Here is a 19,478-nt window from a genome sequence, read left to right as displayed (position 1 = left end):
GTACTTTTGTCAGTTCAATAAAAGTTCATGAGAATTAACATAACACAGATTGTTTTTATTGCATTTTGGAAAATATCCCAACTTTTCTGGAAATGGGGTTTGTAGATTTGCAGGGGGATGGGAACCAGAGTGACAGAGCAGATAGTGGAGCGGGGGTGAAAATAAATGATGTTATAAATTCATGCAAAGTCACAAATAGAAGAGTTGGGTGTGGTTGTAATAATCTTATGAGGTGTGTCTATTTCAATGCAAGGAGTATTATGGGGAAGACAGACGAGCTGAGGGTGTGGATTGACACATGGAATTATGACATTATAGCCGTTAGTGAAACTTGGCTGCAGGAGGGGCAGGACTGGCAGCTTAATGTTCCAGGGTTCTGATGTTTCAGACGTGATAGAGGCAGAGGAGTGAAAGGTGGGGGGCTGGGGGGTAGTATTGCTAATCAGGGAAAATGTTACAACAGTGCTTAGGCAGGACAGATTAGAGAGCTTGTCTACCGAGGCCATATGTGTGGAGCTGAGAAATAGGAGAAGTATGACCACATTAATGGGGTTGTATTATAGACCAACCAATAGTCAGCGAAAATTGGAGGAGCAAATCTGCAGAGAGATAGCAGACAACTGCAGGAAACTTAAAGTTGTGTTAGTAGGGAATTTTAATTTTCCACATATTGATTGGGATTCCCATACTGTTAAAGGTCTAGACGAGTTGGAGTTTGTAAAATGTGTTCAGGAAAGTTTTCTAAATCAATTTATAGAGGTACCAACTAGAGAGGATGCAATATTAGATCTCCTATTAGGAAACGAGTTAGGACAGGTGACAGAAGTGTGTGTAGAGGAACACTTTGGTTCCAGTGATCATAACACCATTAGTTTCAACTTGATCATGGATAAAGATAGATCCTCGAGCTGAGGTTCTAAACTGGAAAAAGGCCAAATTTGAAGAAATGAGAAAGGATCTAAAAAGCGTGGATTGGGACAGGTCATTCTCTGGCAAGGATGTGATTGGTAAGTGGGAGATCTTCAAAGGAGAAATTTTAAGAGTGCAGAGTTTGTATGTTTCTGTCAAGATTAAAGGCAAAGTGAATAAGAATTAAGGAACTTTGGTTCTCAAGGGATATCGGAACTCTGATGAAGAAGAGAGAGATATATGACATTTATAGGAAACGGAGCAAATAAGGTGCTTGAGGGGTATAAAAAGTGCAAAAAAAAATACTTAAGAAAGAAATCAGGAGGGCTAAAAGAAGACATGAAGTTGCTTTGGCAGTCAAGGTGAAGGATAATCCAAAGAGCTTCTACAGGAATATTAAGACCAAAAGGATAGTAAGGGATAAAATTGGTCCTCTTGAAGATCAGAGTGGTCGGCTATGTATGGAACCAAAAGAAATGGGGGAGATCTTAAATGTGTTTTTTGCGTCTGTATTTACTAAGGAAACTAGCATGGAGTCAACGGAAATGAGGCAAACAAGTAGTGAGGTCATGGAACCTATACAGATTGAGGAGGAGGAGGTGCTTGCTATCTTGAGGCAAATCAGGGTAGATAAATCCCCAGGACCTGACGGGGTATTCCCTCGGACCTTGAAGGAGATTGGTGTCGAAATTGCAGGGGCCCTGGCAGATATATTGAAAATGTCGGTATCTACGGGTGAGGTGCCGGAGGATTAGAGAATGGCTCATGTTGTTCTGTTGTTTAAAAAAGGATCGAAAAGTAATCCGGGAAATTATAGGCCGGTAAGTTTGACATCAGTATTAGGTAAATTATTGGAAGGAGTACTAAGAGATAGGATCTACAAGTATTTGGATAGACAGGGACTTATTAGGGAGAGTCAACATGGCTTTGTGCGTGGTAGGTCATGTTTAACCAGTCTATTGGAGTTTTTCAAGGAGGTTACCAGGAAAGTGGATGAAGGGAAGGCAGTGGATGTTGTCTACATGGACGTCAGTAAGGCCTTTGACAAGGTCCCGCATGGGAGGTTAGTTAGGAAAATTCAGTCACTAGGTATACATGGAGAGGTAGTAAATTGGATTAGACATTGATTCAATGGAAGAAGCCAGAGAGTAGCAGTGGAGAATTGCTTCTCTGAGTGGAGGCCTGTGACTGGTGGTGTGCCACAGGGATCATTGTTGTTTGTCATCTATATCAATGATCTGGATGATAATGTGGTAAATTGGATTAGCAAATTTGCTGATGATACAAAGATTGGAGGTGTAGTGGACAGTGAGGAAGGTTTTGAAAGCTTGCAGAGGGATTTGGACCAGCTGGGAAAATGGGCTGAAAAATGGCAGATGGAGTTTAATACAGACAAGTGTGAGGTATTGCACTTTGGAAGGACAAACCAATGTAGAACATACAGGGTTAATGGTAAGGCACTGAGGAGTGCAGTGGAACAGAGGGATCTGGGAATACAGATACAAAATTCCCTAAAAGTGGAGTCACAGGTAGATAGGGTCGTAAAGAGAGCTTTTGGTACATTGGCCTTTATAAATCAAAGTATTGAGTATAAGAGTTGGAATGTTGTGGTGAGGTTGTATAAGGCATTGGTGAGGCCTAATTTGGAGTATTGTGTACAGTTTTGTCACCAAATTACAGGAAGGTTATTAATAAGGTTGAAAGAGTGCAAAGAGAATTTACAAGGATGTTGCCGGGACTTGAGAAACTGAGTTACAGAGAAAGATTGAATAGGTTAGGACTTTATTCCCTGGAATGTAGAAGAATGAGGGGAGATTTGATAGAGGTATATAAAATTATGATGGGTATAGATAGAGTGAATGCAAGCAGGCTTTTTCCACTGAGGCTAGGGGAGAAAAAAAACCAGAGGACATGGGTTAAGGGTGAAGGGGGAAAAGTTTAAAGGGAACATTGGGGGGACTTCAGTGGTGGGAGTGTTAAATGAGCTGCCAGATGAAGTAAATGCGGGCTCACTTTTAACATTTAAGAAAAACTTGGACAGGTACATGGATGAGAGGTGTATGGAGGGATATGGTCCAGGTGCAAGTCAGTGGGACTAGGCAGAAAAATGGTTTGGCACAGCCAAGAAGGGCCAAAAGGCCTGTTTCTGTGCTGTAATGTTCTATGGTTCTGCGGTTCTAGAGCAAAAAAAAGGATTTAAATCCATTGTAGTCGAAGTGTTCTTCGTGTTGCCATACAGAGGTGCTGATTAGCATAGTACCAGTTGGTTCAAGAACTGCATGGTCAAAGGAAAGTAGCTCCTCCTGAACAATAGTAGCTGTGAGAAGATGATGGGGATCTTTGATGATGGATGTTAGTTTGAGGCAACATCTCCTGTAGATACTATCAATGGCACGGATGTACTGGGCAGAGTCCACTGCTCTCTACAGCTTCCTGCATTCCTGTGCATTTGAATTGCCGTCCCGGACCGAGATACAAATGAGGAAACTTCCTGTGAATGAAATAGGTGTTGGGCACCACAGTAGCATAGCAGTTAGCATGATACTTTACAGTGGTGGCTGTAGGATTCTGGTTCAATCCCCATTGCTGACTGGAAAGAGTTTCTCCCTGTGACTGCATGGGTTACCTCCAGTTCCCTCACACATTCTGAAGATGTACAGGTTGGGATGCATTCAGGGCTGTGGACATGTTGCCGGCCTCTGGGCCTGTACCCACTGGTGTTTAGAAGAATGGGGGTGGGGGGGGGGGAAATCTCACTGAAACCTATCAAATTTTGAAAGGCATTGACAGAGTGAATGTGGAGAGGGTGTTTCCTATATTGGGGGCCCAGCCTCAGAATACGAAGGTGTCCCTTTAAAACAGAGATGAAAGTGGTATTGCCTTCATGGACCCTGTACAGATTACAGAGGAGGTGTTTGCTGATTTAAGGTGAAGCGGGTTGGATTAATCCCCAGGGCCTGACAGTGTGTTCCCACGGACCTGTAGAAGGCAAGTACAGAAATTGCAGGGGCCCTAGCAGAGATATTTAAATCATCCTTAATGAAGATGAGGTACCGGAGGATTGGAGGATAGTCAATGTTGTTCCACTGTTTAAGAAAGGCTCTAAGAATAAACCAGGAAATTATAGGCCGGTGAGTCTGACGTCAGTAGTGGCAAAGTTATTGGAAGGTATTCTAAGCAACTGGATATACGACTATTTGGATAGACTTGGACTGATTTTGGGACAGTCAGCATGGCTTCATATGTGGTAGGTGGAGTCTAACCAATCTTAAAGAGTTTTTCAAGGAAGTTACCAGGAAATTTGAAGAAGGCAAGACAGTAGATGTTGTTGACATGGATTTTAGGAAGGTATTTGATAAAGTCCTGCATGAGAGGTTGGTCAAGAAGTTTCAGCCACTTGGCATTCAAGATGAGGTAGTAAATTGGATTAGACATCGGCTTTGTGGGAGAAACCAGAGAGTGGTAGTAGATGGCTGCCTCTCTGACTGGAGGCCTGTGACTAATGGTGTGCTAAAGAGATTGGTGCTGGGTCCATTGTTTGTCATCTATTTCAATGATCTGGATGATAATGAGGTTAACTGGATCAACAGATTTGCAGGTGGCACCAAGGTTGGGGGTGTGGTGAACGGTGAGGAATCAGATCTTGCAGTGGGATCTGGACAGCTGAAAAATGGCAGATGGAATTTAACACAGACAAGTACGAGGTTTTGCACTTCCAGAGGACCAACCAGGGTGGGTCTTACACAGTGAATGGTAGGGCACTGAGGAGTGTGGTAAAACAAAGAGATCTGGGAATACAGGTCCATAATTCATTGAAAATGACTCTACAGTTAGGGAGGATCACAAAGAATGCTTTTGGCACAATGGCCTTCATAAATCAAGGTATTGAGTACAGGAGTTGGGATTTTATGTTCAAGTTGTATAAGACATTGATGAGGCCTAATTTGGAGTATTGTGTCCAGTTTTGGTCACCTATCTACGGGAAAGATGTAAACAAGGTTGAAACAGTATAGAGAAAATTTACAAGGATGTTGCAGGGACTGGAGGACCTGAGTTATAAGGAAAGATTGAATAGGTTAGGACTTTATTCCTTGGAACATAGAAAATTGAGGGGAGATTTGGTAGAGGTGTGCAAAATTATAAGAGATATAGATAGGGTAAATGCACACAAGCTATTTCCGTTGAGGTTGGGTGGGACTACAACCAGAGGTCATGGGTGAAAGGTGAAAAGTTTAAGGGGAACATGAGGGGAAATTTCTTCACTCGGGGTTGTGAATGTGGAACAAGCTGCAACCGCATGTGGTGCATGCAAGCTCGATTTCAACGCTTATGAGAAGTTTCGATAGGTACATAGATGGTAGGCGTATGGAGGAATATGCTTCTGGTACAGGATGATGAGAGTAAGCATGGACTAGAAGGGCCTATGGGCCTGTTCCTGCACTGTGCTCTTCTATGACTCTATGACAAAGAATTTCTTTAGCCAGAGAGTGATGGATCTGTGGAATTCATTGCCACAGATGGCTGTGGAGGCCAAGTCATTGGGAATATTTAAAGTGGAGGTTGATATGTTCTTTATTAGTCATAGTCATAGTCATACTTTATTGATCAAGAGGGAAATTGATTTTCGTTACAGTTGCCCCAACCAAGAATAGAGTATAAATATAGCAATATAAAACCATAACTAATTAAATAGTAATATGTAAATTATGCCAGGAAATAAATCCAGGACCAGCCTATTGGCTCAGGGTGTCTGACCCTCCAAGGGAGGAGTTGTAAAGTTTGATGGCCACAGGCAGGAATGACTTCCTATGACGCTCTGTGCTGCATCCTGGTGGAATGAGTCTCTGGCTGAATGTACTCCTGTGCCCAACCAGTACATTATGTAGTGGATGGGAGACATTGTCCAAGATGGCATGCAACTTGGACAGCATCCTCTTTTCAGACACCACCGTCAGAGAGTCCAGTTCCATCCCCACAACATCACTGGCCTTACGAATGAGTTTGTTGATTCTGTTGGTGTCCGCCACCCTCAGCCTGCTGCCCTAGCACACAACAGCAAACATGATAGCACTGGCCACTACTGACTTGTAGAACATCCTCAGCATCATCCGACAGATGTTAAAGGACCTCAGTCTCCTCAGGAAATAGAGACGGCTCTGACCCTTGTTGTAGACAGCCTCAGTATTCTTTGACCAGTCAAGTTTATTGTCAATTCGTATCCCCAGGTATTTGTAATCCTCCACCATGTCCACACTGACCCCCTGGATGGGAACAGGGGTCACCGGTACCTTAGCTCTCCTCAGGTCTACCACCAGCTCCTTAGTCTTTTTCACATTAAGCTGCAGATAATTCTGCTCACACCATGTGACAGAGTTTCCTACCATAGCCTTGTACTCAACCTCATCTCCCTTGCTGATGCATCCAACTATGGTAGAGCCATCAGAAAACTTCTGAAGATGGCAAGACTCTGTGCGGTAGTTGAAGTCCGAGGTGTAAATGATGAAGAGAAAGGGAGACAAGACAGTCCCCTGTGGAGCCCCAGTGCTACTGATCACTCTGTCGGACACACAGTGTTGCAAGCACACGTACTGTGGTCTGCCAGTCAGGTAATCAAGAATCCATGACACCAGGGAAGCATCCACCTGCATCGCTGTCAGCTTCTGCCCCAGCAGAGCAGGGCGGATGGTGTTGAACGCACTGGAGAAGTCAAAAAACATGACCCTCACAGTGCTCGCTGGCTTGTCCAGGTGGGCGTAGACACAGTTCAGCAGGTAGATGATGGCATCCTCAACTCCTAGTCGGGGCCTGTAGGCGAACTGGAGGGGATCTAAGTGTGGCCTGACCATAGGCCGGAGCAGCTCCAGAACAAGTCTCTCCAGGGTCTTCAGATGTGAGAGGTCAAAGCCACCGGTCTGTAGTCATTGAGGCTGCTGGGGCACGGCGTCTTTGGCACAGGGACAAGGCAGAACATATTCCACAGTACAGGAACCCTCCGGAGCCTCAGGCTCAGGTTGAATGCATAGCGAAGTACTCCACATAGCTGATGGTCACAGGCTTTGAGCACCCTGATACTGACACCATCCGGTCCTGTAGCCTTGCTTGGGTTGAGACGTTTCAACTGTCTTCTCACCTGTTCAGCTGTGAAGCCCACCGTGGTGGTTTCATGTGGGGAAGGGGTATAGTCATGAGAGCAGGGTGGGGGACTGTGAGGAGGGGTAAGAGGAGAGAGTTGAATATGTGTTGGTTGGGGGCCGACAACAGATGAATCGTGGGGGATGGGCAGGGGCCACAATGTCAAATCTCTTAAGTTCGTTGGCCCTGTCCACACTGCCTTCAGCTCCTCTGTTGCTAGTTTGCCGGAACCCAGTGATGGTCCTCATCCCACTCCAGACTTCTCTCATGTTTTTCTGCTGGAGCTTCCACTCAAGCTTCCTCCTATTCCTGTCTTTAGCCTCCCTGGTCCTTCTGTGTTGCCCTCAGCTCCTCCCTATTTCCATCTCTAAACGCCCTCTTTTTAGCGTTCAGGATGCCCTTAATGTCCTTTGTCACCCATGGCTTGTTACTTGAGTAACAAAGGACAGTTCTTGTCGGAACATTTCAGTCCACACAGAAGTTGATGTAACCAGTGATGCACCCTGTGAGCCCATCAATATCCTCTCCATGTGACTCATAGACTGCCTGCCAGTCTGTCACCTCAAAACAACCCTGGAGCGCCTCATAAGCCTCCTCCGACCATTTCCTCACTGTCCTCGAGGTTGCAGGTTTACTCTTCACCAGAGGCACGTAGCAGGGTTTGAGATGCGTCAGGTTGTGATCTGACCTTCCCAATGGGGGGAGGGGAGAGGAGCTGTATGCATCCTTAACATTAGCATACATCAAGTCCAGAGTCCTCTCCCCTCTGGTTGTACAGCTCACATACTGCGTGAAGTTGGGCAGTGTTCTAGCCATAGTAACATGGTTGAAGTCACCCGAGATGGTAATGAGGGCACTCGGGTGCTAGGTTTGTAATCTGGCTCTGACGGTGTAAATGATGTTACATGCCGACGTCGGGTTGGCAGAGGGAGGGATGTACACAACAACCACAATTGCATGTGAGATTTCCCTTGGCAAATAATATGGCCGGAGTCCAACAGCAAAAAGTTCAATATCCGGGCTACAAACATGTTCCTTGATCGTAATATGACCAGGATTGCACCGTCTGTTGTTTACCAGAACAGCAAGCCCCCCTCCTTTACGCTTACCGCTCGCAGTGCAATGCCTGTCAGCCCAAACGGTCTGGAAGCCCTCTATGGAAACGTTTTGGTCGGGTATGTCCTTGTTCAGCCACGTTTCAGTAAAACACATAACATTGCTCTCCCGAAATGTTCTCTGACTCCTGGCTAGCGGCGTCATCTCGTCCATTTTATTACCCAGCGATCTCACATTGCCCATAATGAGAGAGGGGAGACACGGCTTATAACTTCTCTTCTCTTATTAGGCAGTGTGTCAGTGTTACAGGGAGAAGGCAGGAGAAAATGGGTTGAGAGAGATAATAAATAAGCCATGCTGGCCAGATAGTATCATTCTGCTCCTGTATCACGTGTTCTTTTGGTCTGTGGCCCACGCAGAACAACCCATCTAACAGAGTGTGTGCTTGAACACAGGGGTGGTCCTCAGCGAGCGCAACCAGACCCTCACCATCCCGCGGGCACAGGAGGACGATTCTGGACTGTACCGCTGCGTGGCTTGCAACTCCAAGGGCTGTGTCAACTCCAGCGCATTCGTCTCTGTGCAAGGTCAGTGAACATCCGCATCTCCCTACACACCACCGATCACATAGAGCCTCTCCATGGAGAGCCAAGTCCAGACCTGCCTCAGCACAAATTCACTGCATTGCTGTAGCACCTTCCCTCACCCCAGGGCTTACTGTTCACTACCCCACCCAGTGAATGTTTCCGGGAGAGTGGGCAGTGAGCAAAGTTTTCAGCTGATCTGCGGGCGGAAGAGGGTCCTTCAAGGTCTGGTCAACGTCCATGTGGTTGTTCCTCTCAGAAAAGCGATAAAATACCTCAGTCTTCTGCAGAAATTGTGATAGAAGTCTCCCTGCTCTTAATGCCATTTCATAGAACGTATAACATTACAGAACACCACTCCTGGCAGGGCTTTCCACACACCCAACACACTCTGTGTAAAAAACCTACCCCTGATAACCCCACTATACTTTACTCCAGTTAATCTAAAACTTGTGCCCCTTCATATGAGCCATTTCTACCCTGAGAAAAAGTCTCTGGCTGTCCACTCTATCTATGCCTCTTTATCATCTTGTACACCTCTATCAAGTAAGCTCTCATCTTCCTTCACTCCAGGGAGAAAAGCCCTACCTCACTCAACCTATCCTCATAAGGCATGCTCTCTAAACCAGGCAGCATCCTGGTAAATCTCCTCTGCACCCTCTCTAAAGCTTCCACATCCTTCCTATAATAAGGCAACCAGAGCTGAGCATATTGCAAGTATTTCTATCCATATTAAGTGTGATTCTCCCTCAGTGTTTCCCCTCTCAAAACGTGCCCCTCCCACAGTAACCTCTCAGTGCAGTGTGACCCTCCCTCAGTACCAATACTCCCACAGTGTGACCCTCCCTCAGTACCACCCCTCCCACAGTGTGACCCTCCCTCAGTACCACCCCTCCCACAGTGTGACCCTCCGTCAGTACCACCCCTCCCACAGTGTGACCCTCCGTCAGTACTACCCCCCCACAGTGTGACCCTCCCTCAGTAACCCCCAATACAGTACGAACCTCCCTGAGTACCATCCCTCCCTCAGTACCACCCCTCCCACAGTGTGACCCTCCGTCAGTACTACCCCCAATACAGTATGAACCTCCCTGAGTACCATCCCTCCCGCAGTGTGACCCTCCCTCAGTACCACCCCTCCCTCAGTGTGACCCTCCCTCAGTACTGACCACTCCTTTTTTTAACAAAACTATAGGAGTTTATTATGTCACATATACACAAGGCATAGACAGTCAATATTTACAAGACAGTAAGTATAGTCAAATTAAAATATGGTTACTACCGTCTATAAAACAGTCAATACCCTGCGGTGGGGCACCGCTCCCAAAATTCCCCCAATGAGCCCGCTGCAGCTGCATGCTTCCTCTCCAAAGGACAACAAGGTATGAACGTATCTTTGGAAAAGTGGCAGGGGGTCAGCCAGGCAGCGCCTTCCATTTTCTGCCGCCTAGAATCATGAATGGCCATCTTGGCCAGGCCCAGGAGCAAGCCCACCAGGAAATCCTCCTCTCACCCTGCCCCTTCTGAACTGGGTGCCCGTATATGAGGAGCTCAGGTCCAGCCAGAAACTCAGCAGCAGCCCCTTGAGAAAGAGGGGCTACAACCTCTCACATTCCATGACAGCATGGTACACTGACTTCGCCTGCCCACAGAATGGACAGGTGGACGGGGTGTCAGTGAACCTGCTCAAGAACTTGTTATACGATACTGGCCGATGCAACACTCCTCCCACAATGTGAACCCCCCCCATACCACCCCTCCCACAGTGCAGTACAACCTCTGAATCCCAAACGTTGTCCCCATTTGTGTTCCTGCACCTGGACTGGATGTGGGTGAGCTGTGTATCTGGGCTCATATTGACCATCATGGCCTCCAGTTCTGTCAAACCCATCCCCTGACAGATGAAATGGTTTCCCACCACCATTCCTGGTCCCAGCACCCTTTGGAGTGATTGCAATTCACCTGCTCTCCCCAAACTATCACAGATGAATTTTTTTGAATTAAAAGGAAAAGGGGAGGGAAGGGTTAGATTGATCTTAAGAGTAGGTTCAAAGGTCAGTACAACATTGTGGGTCAAAGGGCCTTTATTTATATATATATATATATATATATATATATATATGTATGTATAAAAAACTATAAGTCAAAACTAATATAATTATTAAATTATATAGATATAACTATATATTAGGAATGGGAAAAAAAGCATCTAGTGTACATGGGTTTATTGTCCATTGAGAAATATGATGGCGCTGGTCAAGAAGCTGTTATTAAAACGTATAGTGTATGTCTTTTGGCTGCTGTATCTCTCTCTGATGGTGGCAATAAGAAGAGGGCATTTGCTTGGTGATGGAGGTTCCTGTTTTTTTGGCGCGTGCATCCGTGCGTGTGCGACGTTGGCAGGACGATGTCTTTTTCACGCCTTTACAAGGCGTGGAGCGAGAGAGAGAGACTCCTCACACAGACATTTCGCAGTATTTTTCCCTTTTGTTTTACGAGGTCGAGTTGCGATCTCGACACTCAACCCGGCAGGGATGGAAAGCGTACTCGGGAGTGGGCCTGACTGGTTTCGAACCCGGGAACCTCCGTTCCAGAGTCCGGCACTGATGTCATTGCGCCACCAGCCGGCCCAAGGTGATGGAGGTTCCTAATGAGGCTTCGCCTTTTGAAGATGTCCTTGATGCTAGTGAGGCCATGATGGAGCAGACTGAGTTTACAATTTTCTGCAGCTTCTTCTAATCCCCTACGCTGGAGCCTCCATACCAGACTGATGCAAAACACGTGTGTGTAGTTTATTGAATGCAGACTGGATGGACCAAAGGTTGCTCTGATGAATTACAGTCTATGGTGTGATCATGGGCTGGACATAAGAAGTGTTGAAGATTTGCCCCCTCCCTACCCAGATCTTACCCTTCCCCACACTGAGAAAGAAGTATTCTGAAGGAAAGATGACGCATCCGTGGCTAACAAGAACAGTCAAAGCCAACATAAAAGCCAAAGAGAGGGCATTTAATAGATTAAAAATTAGTGGGAACTTAGGGGATTGTGAAGCTTTTAAAAGTCAACAGAAGGCAACTAAAAAGTCATTAAAAAGGAAAGATGGAACATGAAAGTAAGCTAGCCAATAATATTAAAGAGGATACCATAAGTTTCTTTAGATACATAAAGTGTAAAAGAGAGGCGAGTGGATTTCAGACCGCTGCAAGACGATGCTGTAGAGGTCATAACGACAATTAAATGGTGGATGAACTGAAGAAGTGTTTTGCATCAGTCTTCGCTGTGGCAGATACTAGCAGTATGGTGGAAGTTCTACGTGTCAGGATGCATGAAGTGAGTGTGTGGTTACCATAACTAGACAGAAGATTTTTGGGAAACGAAAAAGTCTGAAGGTAGATAAGTCACCTGGTGTAAACCCCAGAGTTCTGAAAGAAGTGACTGTGGAGGCATTAGAAATGATCTTTAAAGAATCACTAGATTCTGGAATGGTTTTGCAAGACTGGAATATTGCCAATATCCCTCCACTCTTCAAGAAGGGAGAGGGAAAAGAAAGGAAACTATAGGCCAGTTAGTTTGACCTCAGTGGTTGGAAGATGTTTCAGTTGATTATTAAGGATGAGGTCTCAGGGTACTTGGAGGTACATGATAAAATAGGCCGTAGTCAGCATAGTTTCCTCAAAGGAAATCCTTGCCTGACAAATTTTCTGGAATTCTTTGAAGAAATAACAAGCAGGGTGGACACGGGAGAATCAGTTGATGCTGTGTACTTTGATTTTCAGAAGGCCTTTGACAAGGTGCCACACATGAGGCTGTTTAACAAGTTACGAGCCCATGGGATTACAGGAAAGATTCTGGCATAGATAAAGCAGTGGCTGTTTGGCGGGAGGCAAAGAGTGGGCATAAAGGGAGCCTGTTCTGATTGGCTGCCGGTGACTAGTGGTGATCCACAGGGTTGGGACTGATTCTTTTTATGTTATATGTCAATTATTTGGATGATGGAATTGATGGCTTTGTGGCAAAGTTTGCTGACAATATGAAGATAGGTGGTGGGGCAGGTAGTTTTGAGGAAGTAGAGAGAACACAGAAGGACTTAGACAGATCAGGAAAATAGGCAAAGGTAGTAGATGGAATACAGTGTCAGGAAGTGTATGGTCATGCACTTAGGTAGAAGAAGTGAAAGGGCTGACTATTTTCAAAATGGAGAGAAAATTTAAAAAACTGAATCACAAAGGGACTTGGGAGTCCTTGTGCAGTATTTCCTAAAGGTTAATTTGCAGGTTGAGTCTGTGGTGAGGAAGGCAAATGCAATGTTAGCACTCATTTCAAGACGACTAGAATATAAAAGCAAAGATGTAATGTTGAGACTTTATAAAGCACTGGCAAGGCATCACTTGGAGTATTGTGAGCAGTTTTAGGCTGCTTATCTTAGAAAGGATGTGATGAAATTGGAGAGGTTTCAAAGGAGGTACATAAAAATGATTCCAGGATTGAACGCCTTGTCACATGAAGAGTGTTTGATGGCCTGTACTCGCTGGAGTTCAGAAGACTGAGGGGTGACCCTATTGAATGGTGAAAGGCCTTAATAGAGTGGATGTGAAGAGGATGTTTCCTATGGTGGGAGTGTCTAGGACCAGAGGACACAGCCTCAGAATAGAGGGGTGTCCATTTTGAACTGAGATGAGGAGAGAGTGCCAAGTTCGTGGAATTCTTTGCCACAGGCAGCTGTGGAGGCCAAGTCTTCATGTATAGTTAAGGCAGATGTTGATGGATTCTTGAGTGGTCAGGGCATGAAGGGATACAGGGAGAAGGCAGGAGATCGGGGCTGAGAGGGCCATGATGAAATGGTGGAGTAGACTCAATGGGCCAAATAGCCTAATTCTGCTTCCATATATTATGGTCTTACAACAGGTGGTGGGGACAAATCGAACATCGAGGTTGTGATCTTAGTTGGGACAGGAGTCATTGCCGTTTTCTTCTGGATTCTGCTCATCCTCATCTTCTGTAACGTCAAGCGGGTAAGATTCCTGGGGGTAAGTAGCTCAAATTGGCACTTAATTTATTCAAATCTCAGAACTTCTGCATGCTTCCACACTGTTAACACTTTAAAAAACTCAGGTTTGTTGAACTTCCTCCCCATTGCTTTCTACCAGCCACAGTCCCCTTCTAAAGTGTGGGACCTCCAAAATGAAAAAATGAAGGACCTCCAAATCTAGTCCCTCCCTTCAAATTAAGCAAACCAGCTTCTCCTCCATGGATTCTGTCTACACCTTGCTGCCTCAGTAAAGCAGCCAGCATAATCAAAGACCCCACGCACCCCAGAGATTCTTCCTTCTCCCATCAGACAGAACATACAAAAGCCTGAAAGCTCATACCACCAGGCTCAAAGACAGCTTCTATCCCAGTGTTAGAAACAAAGAAAACCTTCAGCACAATACAGGCCCTTAGGCCCACAAAGGAACATGTCCCTACCTTAGAACTACCTAGGCTTTACCCATAGCCCCCTATTTTTCTAAGCTCCATGTAGCCATCCAGGAGTCTCTTAAAAGACCCTATCGTTTCCGCCTCCACCTCCGCCGCCGGCAGCCAATTCCATGCACTCACCACGCTCTGCGTAAAAAAAAAATAAAAATAAAAAAATAAAAAAAAACAACTTACCCTGACATCTCCTCTGTACCTACTTCCAAGCACCTTAAAACTGTGCCCTCTCGTGTTAGCCATTTCAGCCCTGGGAAAAAGCCTCCGACTATCCCATGATCAATGCCTCTCAATGATGACAGATGGGCTCTTGTCCTCACAATCTATCTCATTATGACCTTGCACCTTACTGTCTGCCTGCACTGCACTTTCTCTGTAACTGTGACACTTTATTCTGCATTCTGTTATTGTTTTACCTTGTTCTACCTCAATGCACAGTGTAATGATCTGATCTGTATGAACAGTGTGCAAGACAAGCTTGTCACTGAACCTCAGTACATGTATTAAATAATAAATCAATACCAACCATTACCATCAGGTGGAAGGTACCTTCTGCCAGGCTCAAGTCAGCTTCTATGCTGCTGTTCGGATTCAGATTTATTCATTACATGTACATCAAAACATACGTCATTTGCATTAACAATCAGTCCAGCGATGTGTTGGGGGAAGCCTGCAAGTGTTGCCATACTTTCCTTTGCCAACATAGCATATCCACAATGCTCAGCGGAACAACACAGAACACAAACAACAACAGGAGAACCGGTCCCTTTCCTCCATCCCACTGATGCACATGAACAGTCCTCCAACTCCAGAACTGTCCTCAGGGGCTCCAGTCTCCTGTCTTCAGTTATAAGTCTCTTGAATGGACCTCCGAAAAACAAAAAGATAGACTCCTGGTTTCCCTGTATAGCTTGTTGTGGCCTTTGCACTTTCTCTACCCACACTGCACTTTCTCTGAAACTGTGACATTACACGCAATGACCACGTTATTAGGTACGTCCTGTAAATAATAAAGTTGCTACTGAGTGAAAGTTCGTGGTCTTCTACTGCTGTAGCCCATCCACTTCAAGATTTCATGTTATGCATTCAGAGATGCTTTTCTGCACACCACTGTTACAATGCGTGATTAGTTGAGTGGCTGTCACCTTCCTGTCAGTTTGAACCCGTCTGGCCTTTCCCCTCTGACCCTTCTCATTAACAAGATGTTTTTGCCTACAGAGCTGCTGCTCACTGGGTATTTTTTTGTTTTTTTTCTCACCATACTCTGAAAAATCTAGACTGTTGAGTGTGAAAATCTCAGGTGATCATCAGTTTCTGGGATACTCAAACCACCCCGTCTGGCACCAACAATCATTCCACAGTCAAAATCACTTAGATCACATTTTTTCTCTGTTCTGATGTTTGGTCTGAACAGCAACTGAACCTCTTGACCATGTCTAAATGCTTTTATGCATTGAGTTGCTGCCACATGTCACTCCACTCTTTGAGAAGGGAGGAAGGCAAAAGAAAGGAAATTAGAGGCCAGTTCGCCGAACCTCAGTGGTTGGGAAAGTGTTGGAGACTATTATGAAGGTTGTGGTTTCAGGGTACTTGGAGACTAATGATAACATAAGTCAAAGTCATCATGGTTTCTGTAAAGAGAAATCTTGCCTGACAAATCTTTTAGAGTTCTTCAAGGAACTAACAAACAGGGTGGACAAAGGAGAGGCAGTGGATGTCATTTACTTGGATTTTCAGAAGGCATTTGATAAGATGCCACACACAAGTCTACTTAACAAGATAAAATCCTGTGGCGTTACAGGAAAGATACTGGCATGGATAGAGGAATGGCTGACAGGCAGGAGGCAGTGAGTGGGAATAAAGGGGGACTTTTCTGGTTGGCTGCCAGTGACTAGTGGTGTTCCTCAGAAGTCAGTATTAAGATCGTTGCTGTTCACATTGTTTGTCAGTGATTTAGATAATGGAATTGATGGCTTTGTGGCAAAGTTTGCAGATGATATGGAGATAGGTGGAGGGGTAGGTAGTGCTGAGGAAGCAATGTGATTGCAGCAGGACTTAGACAAATTGGAAGAATGGGTGAAAAAGTGGCAATTGAATACAGTGTTGGGAAATGTATGATTTTGATAAAAGGAACAATAGCGCAAAATATTATCTAAATGGGGAGAAGGTTCAAACATCAGAGGTGCAGAGGGACCTAGGAGTCCATGTACAAGACTCCCAGAAAGTTAATTTACAGGTTGAGTCTGTGGTGAAGAAGCCAAATGCAACGTTGGCATTTATTTCAAGGGGAATAGAATATAAAAGCAAGGAGATAATGCTGAGCCTGTATAAGACACTTGGGGTATTGTCAACAGTTTTGGGCCCCATTTCTCAGAAAGGATGAGTGCAGAGATAGATATGATGCTTCTTAAGGTGGAGCTATCCAGAGCTAGAGGGCACAGCCTCAAAATTGAGCAACGACCTTTTAGAACAGAGGTAAGGAGGAATTTTTTTTTAGTGAGAAAGTAGTGGAACTGTGGAATGCTCTGCCATGGACTGCAGTGGAGGCCAAGTCCATGGGTGTATTCAAGGCGGAAGTTGATAGTTTCCCGATCGGTCGGGGCATCAAAGTATATGGTGAGAAGGCAGGTGTATGGGGGTGAGTGGGATCTGAGATCAGCCATGATGGAATAGCAGAACAGACTCGATGGGCTGAATAGCCTAATTCTGCTCCTATGTCTTATGGCCACATGATTGGCTGATTAGCTATTTGCATTAACAAGCTAGTGTACCTAATAAAGTAGCCACCGAGTGTAGATTCTTCATTCTGTTTTCCAGTTTACCTCCTTGATGCACTTATGTATGGAATTATCTGTTTGGATAACATGCAAACACAATCTTTTTTCTGTTATCTCAGTACATGTGACGATAATAAGCCAGTTCCAATTCCAGCTCCCTGTACCGTGTGTAATTCCACCCTCCTGAGTTTCAGGGAAAGGTTAAATAGCTTAGCACTTTATTCCCTGGAGCGTAGACAAATTAAGGGAGATTTGATTGAGTATACAAAACTATGAGGGGTATCGATAGGGTAAATGCAAGCAGATTTTTTTCCCACTGAGGTCGGGTGAGACTAGAAATAGAGGTCATGGGTTAAGGATGAAAGGTGAAATGCTTAAGAGGAACTTGATGGGGAACTTTTTCACTCAGAGGGTGGTGCGAGTGTGGATGCCGGTTTGATTGCAGCATTTAAGAGAGGCTTGGATAACCACATGGATGGGAGGGGTACGAAGGTCTATGGTCCGGGTGTGGGTCGGTGAGGCTGGGCAGAATAACCGATCGACACAGACTAGTCCGTAGGGTAGCAGCCTGCAGTTAGTGTACCGCTTCATAGTGCCAGCGATTGGGGTTCTGACTGTAGGGTAATTGGAACAGTGATGATAGGACCTAGATTCCTGAACACCACAAATGCCACCGAGACAGCTGGGAAGTTCAGTTCAAGTCATGGAATAAACTTGGAATAAAAAGCTAACAGCACCACGGCAACTGTGAAACCCCACCTGGTTCCACAAGATTATAAGATATAGGAGATATATGGAGCATTTGTGTAAAAACAAAAGAATATAAAGGACATAAATAAGCTATTCAGCCCTTCAAATCCCAGGATATACCATGTGCTCCGGTTTCCTCACACATTCCAAAGATATATTTGTGAGGATTAGTAGGTTTGGGGCAGACTATGTTGGAGCCAAAAGCATGGTGACTTTTGTAGTCTACCATCAGTACATCCTTGGACTGTGTTCAAGGTTCAAAATAAGGTTATTATAAAACTATATATTGTATGTACGTCACCATGTACAACCCTGAGATTCATTTTCTTGCGGGCTTTCACAGTAAATACAAAGAAACACAATAGAATCAATGAAAAGCTGCACACAACAAAGATGGACAAACAACCAATGTGGAAAAGACAGCAAACTGCAAATACAGGGAAAAAAGCAATAAATGTTGAGAATGGGGTTACTGGGTGGTGCAGCTCAAAAGCTGGAAGGGCCTACTCTGTGCTGTATCTCATCAAATAAATAAATAGTAAATAATATGAGACAAAGAGTCCGTGAAAGTGAGTCCATAGGTTGTGGGAACAGTGCAGTGTTGGGGTGAGTGAAGTTATCCCCTCTGGTTCAGGATCCTGATGGTTAAGGGGTTGTAACTGTTCCTGAACCTGGTGATGTGAATTCTGAGGCTCCTATACCTTCTCCCTGATGGCAGCAGTGAGAAGAGAGCGTGGTCTGGGTGGTGGGGGTCCCTGATGATGGATGCTGCTTTTCTGCAACAACGCTCTTTGTATATGATGCAAATGACATCTTTCACTATGCTTTGGTGTTTCATTGTAGATGTGACAAAGCTACTCTTCTCTTAGACAATTGTCAGACCCTTCTGGGGAGAGATATCATCAGACCTGCAGTATTTGTTCAGATAGCAGCTGAGCCTGACCATGCTTCTTGTTGCAGACCAATCCAGCCGACATCAAAACCGGATACCTGTCCATTATCATGGATCCAGGTGAGGTACCTCTGGATGAACAGAGTGAGTACCTGCCCTATGACTCCAGCAAGTGGGAGTTTCCTCGGGACCGACTTCGGTTAGGTGAGTGTCCTCCCCTCTGGTTGACAGCATAACTTGTTCGGCCTGTTTCTTCACCGCTCACGCATTTGTTCCCTCAGGCAAGACGCTGGGTCACGGAGCCTTCGGAAAGGTGGTAGAGGCTTCGGCCTTCGGGATCGACAAGAGCAGCAGCTGCAGGACTGTAGCTGTGAAGATGCTGAAAGGTGAGTGAATGAACTCTCAGTGCCTAACACCCATCAGCCAAGGTTTCAGCCCCCTCACCACCTCACTTACCCTACCCAGGCCTTTCCCCTCATCACCACATTCACCATTGGTACGGAAACTGAAAGGTGTGTGTGTGTGTGTGTATATATATGTGTGTGTATATATATATATATATATATATAGGTTACAGAAACTGCCCTGTGGCGAACAGGAAGCCTCCACAACGGATTGTTAAAACTGCCCAACACCACGCTAGCCTACCCGCCATCAAAAGCATATATACAGAAAGGTGTTGGAAAAGGGCAGTATCCTTCAGGAAGGATCCCACCCACCCTGCTCACGGACTGTTTGCCCACCCTCCACACCCCCAGTCACCATCATATACACATCACCTAACGTCACCTGTGTAATCAATTGGTCTATGTCACTTGTACATTGTGTTTTATAGAATTGCTTTTATGGAGTTATATTTATTGTGTTGTTTTTAATTTTTTTAATATTCTTTATGCTTATGGTTTT

At 45.2% G+C, this 19,478-nt stretch overlaps 1 protein-coding gene across 7 annotated transcripts in view; it reads left to right on the top strand.

Moving 5' to 3' along the window:
- The window catches only part of flt4 (fms related receptor tyrosine kinase 4), a 267,177-nt gene that overhangs the window by 186,010 nt on the left and 61,689 nt on the right, over nucleotides 1-19,478 (top strand). For all 7 annotated transcript variants that reach the window (XM_063053080.1, XM_063053081.1, XM_063053082.1 and 4 more), the window contains 4 exons: nucleotides 8,553-8,684; nucleotides 13,587-13,708; nucleotides 18,641-18,776; nucleotides 18,854-18,958. In XM_063053080.1, coding sequence (XP_062909150.1) covers nucleotides 8,553-8,684; nucleotides 13,587-13,708; nucleotides 18,641-18,776; nucleotides 18,854-18,958 — 495 coding nt within the window. The remainder of the gene's footprint in view (nucleotides 1-8,552; nucleotides 8,685-13,586; nucleotides 13,709-18,640; nucleotides 18,777-18,853; nucleotides 18,959-19,478) is intronic.

The sequence above is a fragment of the Mobula hypostoma genome, chromosome 7 (assembly GCF_963921235.1).
Source record: "Mobula hypostoma chromosome 7, sMobHyp1.1, whole genome shotgun sequence".
Lineage (NCBI taxonomy): Eukaryota > Metazoa > Chordata > Chondrichthyes > Myliobatiformes > Myliobatidae > Mobula > Mobula hypostoma.
The sequence above is the reverse complement of the archived record's forward strand: the minus strand, read 5'-3'. Positions and strand labels throughout refer to the sequence as shown.